Source organism: Setaria viridis, chromosome 3 (assembly GCF_005286985.2).
Source record: "Setaria viridis chromosome 3, Setaria_viridis_v4.0, whole genome shotgun sequence".
NCBI classification, from domain to species: Eukaryota; Viridiplantae; Streptophyta; class Magnoliopsida; order Poales; family Poaceae; genus Setaria; species Setaria viridis.
In genome coordinates this window covers 42,218,119-42,223,173 of record NC_048265.2, presented here as the reverse complement: position 1 = coordinate 42,223,173, position 5,055 = coordinate 42,218,119, and the positions used below count along the sequence as shown (strand labels likewise).

Below are 5,055 nucleotides of genomic sequence, written 5' to 3'. Positions count from 1 at the left end.
CGCCCCTCTCCCCAGATCCGGCCGGATCCGGCGGGGAATCCGCCCCTCCTCCCCGGATCCGGCGGGGACTCGCGTCGGGGGCCCCGGATCCGGCGGGCGTGGATGGTGGCGGCGGGCGTGGATAGTGGTGGCGGGCGTGGATGGTGGCCGGCGGCGGCGGCGTGGATAGTGGCGACGTGCTGGTGGTGCGCCGACGGTGTCGGCGTACCTCCTCTGTATCCAGCACCGCCGCCTCCCCCGGTTCCGGCGCCGCCGCCTCCCCCCTCCAGATCCGCCCCCTCCCCTTCCCCTCCCTCTCCGGCGCGGGCGGCGCCCCTCCCCTCCCTCTCCGGCACGGGCGGCGCCCCTCCCCTCCCTCTCCTCCGGCCCTTCCCCTCCCGGCTGGCGGTGGTGGTGGTGCTGGCGGCTGGTGGCTGGTGGTGGTGGCTGGCGGTGGCGGCCGGTGGCGGTGCTGGCTGGCGGTGGTGGCCGGTGGTGCTGGCGGCGGAACAGGTTTTTTTTTATTTTTTTAAAAAATTGCATGCCGAGTGTTTTCTGGCCACTCGGCAAAGACTTTGCCGAGTGCGCGACAGAAAACACTCGGCAAATCCATGTTTGCCGACTCAAAGTTTGCCGTGTGCTGTTTGCCGAGTGTTACACTCGGCAAACGGCTCGCCGAGTGTATTTTGCCCTTCGCCGAGTGCCCTTGGCACTCGGCAATTTTCTTGTTTCCCGTAGTGCTAGCGTCTGGAGCTGTGCGGCAAGTTGCAGAGCATTAGCAGTAGCCGCTAGGGGTAGAAGTGATAATTCCCTGGTTTCCTTAATATGTAACAAAATGTGCAGAACGAATACTAATACGGGATAGAGAGAGTATACATCCGCTACCGATAATGTTGCCCAGCATACTGACAAGATGGGTTAAAGTTACGGGACAATTAGTAACCTTTTGGCAAGTCATTAGTAACTCGTCTCTGATAACGAGTGCGATGCCCGTTACTAAGTAGAGGGTTTTCACGTAGTGGTTTTTTTTCCCATCCGAATCACAAAGACATGCATAGCCACAACCCTGAGGCAGGAAGCACCAAATCTCCAAATGATTCTAGCAAGCTCAAGTTTCCGAAAACAAAAACAGTAAACTATCAGATCAAATCGAAGCGGAGCTATGGCGCAGCAGAAATTAAACGGGAGGTCTAGGGTTTTCTGTACGTATATATACAAACAAGACAACAGGAGTACTACTGGAAGAGTGTGAGAGAGAAGACCGCTGCTTGCGCTTCGGTCGTCGGGGATCGGAGAGGGAGTCGTCGGACGGCCAAAGTCGGCCGGATCGGGTAGAGAGAGAGAGAGTCGCCGCTCGCCGGAGTCGACGGAGGCAAAGGCAACGTGCCGGGATGGCGAGAGAATCGAGCAGCGTGAGGAGATGTGTTCGGGGTCCACCAACACCAAGGATTCTTTGGGCCCCCGTGGTTTGGAACTTTGGTCCGTCTTGGCGTTGAAGAAGAGCCGGCCCACCATTAGAGATCGACGGAAACGGCTTGCTGACTTTCCTTCTTCCCTCTGATTATCTGATATATGTGTTGTTGGCTGCGGCCGAGAGAGAACATCCGAAGAAGCAGGCGAAGAAATCTGGATGGCGACGTTAGCGAAGGTGCTCGCTGCTTCTCCGGCCGATCGGCCACCGCGTGCCGCAGCAAGGCGTTACTATACCCCGGTCCTTCCACATCTAGGATCGTCGCCGGCCGGCATGGGTCGTCGTCTCATGCACACGGTTAGGGCTTGCTTTTTTCCCATACACGCACGGTTTTGTTTCACCGGGTAGGGCTTCGTTTCTCCGAACGTGGAGGGTCATACCATACCAGTGAAATCTTCTACTCCCTCCGTTCCAAATTATAAGTCATTCCAAGAATCTTGGAGAGTCAAAGCATCTCAAGTTTGACTAAAATTATAGAGAAAAATATAAAGATTTATGATATCAAATAGATATACTATGAAAATATAATTGATAAAAAATCTAATGATACTTAGTTGACATCATAAATGTTATTATATTATCATATAAATTTGGTCAAACTTGAGATACTTTGACTCTCCAAGATTCTTGGAATGACTTACAATTTGGAACGGAGGGAGTACTTTTTAATTTATTTAGCCTCGTGAATTCCTGGTACTATACTACTCGTTTTGAAGAGGATCAATCAGACATGGTTTTGCACTTGGGTCTGTTAATTCCTGGATGGAAACAACAGGATGCATCACTCTTATCATGGAAATTATATGGCCGTATTCATTCGATCATTTTGTTGCAGGGCCAGTGGCGAAATCCCGTGCTTTGGCCTCAAGGAGGTGGGACGATCATCAAGGCCCCTGGGAAGAAGATGGGACAGCAAGCGCGTTACGATCGAGCAGATTGCAATCAAACAGTTCATCATGCATTATACTGCTCCTTCCAATGAAAGTGACAAAACCCTCCGCTTCCCCTGCAGGTTTTCCAGCAAGAGGTCCCTGCATTATTGGCCGCAGGATGATCCTGTGCCTCTGCCCGACCACCCGGTGTTTGCTATGGCTCAAGCTGCTTTTGTTTCTTCTCTGGTGGCGTTGGCTTTCACCATCCCAACAATTTACCGTTCAGCCAGGGGCCTTTATAGGTGCTACTATCCTGACAAGTAGTAGTTGCCTATCCTGACAAATCGTGGTGCAACGGACTATATATTATCTGTCTATGTGGCTGGCACACTTGTATCTGGTAGTTCTGTAACCTGAAGCTGGGTATCCTAGTAGCTATGTGCCCGTTTTTATAGTTCATCAAGTGCCCTACATACTAACTGTTTCGTACCTGAAGTCTGTTCCATGGTTCATCTTGCGCCCCTGCTAGTTCAGTTGCTACAGAATTAATATATTGATGTTCTGTTGCGATACGAGGTTCTAATCTATATGTCTGGCATGTTATTGTTTATCTTGTGCCTAACAATGCCGCCGGATTGGCCGTCTATGTGATTATGTTTGATTTGGTTTATACATGTTCCTAGAAAAATGACCAAAATTAAGTTCAGCTAGAGCTTGGAACCGCGCTCGTCTTTGCAATAAAATTAACTATGCATTTCTAAGGGTCTATGGACTAAAATTAAAATTTATTCTTCACTAAAGTTTAGACGTATAAAATTTATTTAGCTAAAATTAGTTTTATCTTGTTTGGAGCCGTACCTAATTTTTTGCCCATTTCTTGGTAAAAGTTCATTCTATCTTTAGGATGTGTAGGAAAAAAAATAGTAAGATTTTAGTAGGAGGGTATTTTTGTCTTTTGCCATTCATTCTAAAATTAGCACCCATTAGCTTGGTTTGGAGGTCCAATATAAAGTTTAATCAAGAGGTTGGTTAATTTTTAGCCCACTTTTAGTCCCATTGTTTGAATCGTCAGAGGCTAATTTTTAGATGACTTAAGTTTAATCCCTAGATCTAAACAGGGCTAAAAAAAGATCATGCTATAGCTTAGCTGCTTAAGGGCATACTATTATATGGACGCAGTTTGGCATAACATTTTGAATGATCTAGAAAATTCAAGTCTATATATCTATTACTCTCTCTCCATTTCAAATAGTAGGTGTTTTGTTTTTCTATATTCATAATTTTTCGGTACATCTAGATATACGGAAAAGACAAATAAAACTACAATTTGGAACGAAACGAGTGGACTTTTTCACATTACGGTAGAAACGGTAAAGCCTCCCTAAAAATTGCTTGATCTATCTATAAATCTTGTTAATTAAACAAACCAAAGGGCATTATGGTCATTTTTCTTCCCCTACCCCACACGTCACACTCACGAGGAAAGCCCCAACCAAACCAGGGAATTCAACGGGGCAGTAGCCAGCCTCGATCCTCTCTTCCCGCCTTAGCTCACCTACTACTCGAAGCTCCTCCACGTACTCCACCACGAATCCAAGAAACCTCCCCACCATCCACGAGAGCACGACGCGCGCACCCACTTCACCTCCTCTCTCCCGCACAGCGATATAACCACCGCCGCCGCGCGCGACCGAGCAGGCGCAGCTAGCTCTCGCCGGCGGTCAGGAGGAAAGACGATCGAGATGCATCCGCTGGTGGAGGCGCTGGTGGGGGAGCGACACCAGTGGGCGCCGGCGGTGCGGCACGCGGCGGCGTGGGCGGGGGCGCTGGCGCTCGCGGTGTCCGTGGCGTCGTTCGCGCCGGAGGCCGCCTTCGTGTGGGCGCTGGCGGGGGGCGGCGGCGGCGGCGCCAGGCCGGCGTGCGCGGCCGGGACGGTGCCCGTGCCGCTCGACGGTGGCGGGGACCACGTCTGCGTGCCTGCGCGGATGGCGGGGCGGTCCGGGATCGACCTGATCGTGCCGCCGGCGTTCGCCGGGCTCGCCGTCGGCGCGTCCGCGTGCTTCGTCAGGGCGCTCGCCATCGGCCGCCGCCACGACGATTACTAGCCGCGTCCTTGGAGTTGGAGGCCTGTAGCCGCGTCCTTGGAGTTGGAGGCCTGGAGAACGAGGGAATCCTGCTCGGAGGCTGGGTTTTCATTCAGTTGTTCTTGCTCTGAAACACGTAAGCGTAGTCTAAAACCGATGCGTACATTGTACATTTGTACTGCTTCTTCTACTATAATGAAAGGGCAGAGCACCTGTTGTACATGTCAAAAAAAAAAAAACCGATGCGTTTTCTTTGTGTTTTTTTGCGAGGTTTTTCTCCGTGATTTGTAGATAACACAACACTATGCCGGTTAATTGAAACTCTACTGTAATCACAAGATATAGCGTTGCAAACAGTGGAAATATGTATGTAGATTCCCATATAGTCTTATATATACGATACATTATCACTGATCAAAACAAGTTTTTGTGTGCCACTGCATTTGTCAAACCTGTATTCCCAACTGCAAACCAACAAGCAGCTCATCGGACACATCGGTCATCTCACACCAAGTGCAAGTTTGGCCACCTACTAAACTAGGAGTATTAGCACAACAGGTAACACCAGGCTTAACATTACCGGTAAGAGAAAATCACATGAGGTTACCGATAAATGAGTTTTTTCGGTTTTATCGGAAATCTATCGGTC

At 49.9% G+C, this 5,055-nt stretch overlaps 1 protein-coding gene across 1 annotated transcript; it reads left to right on the top strand.

Annotated features, from left to right (window-relative positions):
• Positions 1-3,890: 3,890 nt before the first annotated feature.
• Positions 3,891-4,799, top strand: LOC117850463 (uncharacterized). The gene has a single exon (XM_034732285.2). It carries the CDS (start codon positions 4,065-4,067, stop codon positions 4,425-4,427), a length of 363 nt encoding a protein of 120 aa, XP_034588176.1. The 5' UTR covers positions 3,891-4,064; the 3' UTR covers positions 4,428-4,799.
• Positions 4,800-5,055: the final 256 nt, after the last annotated feature.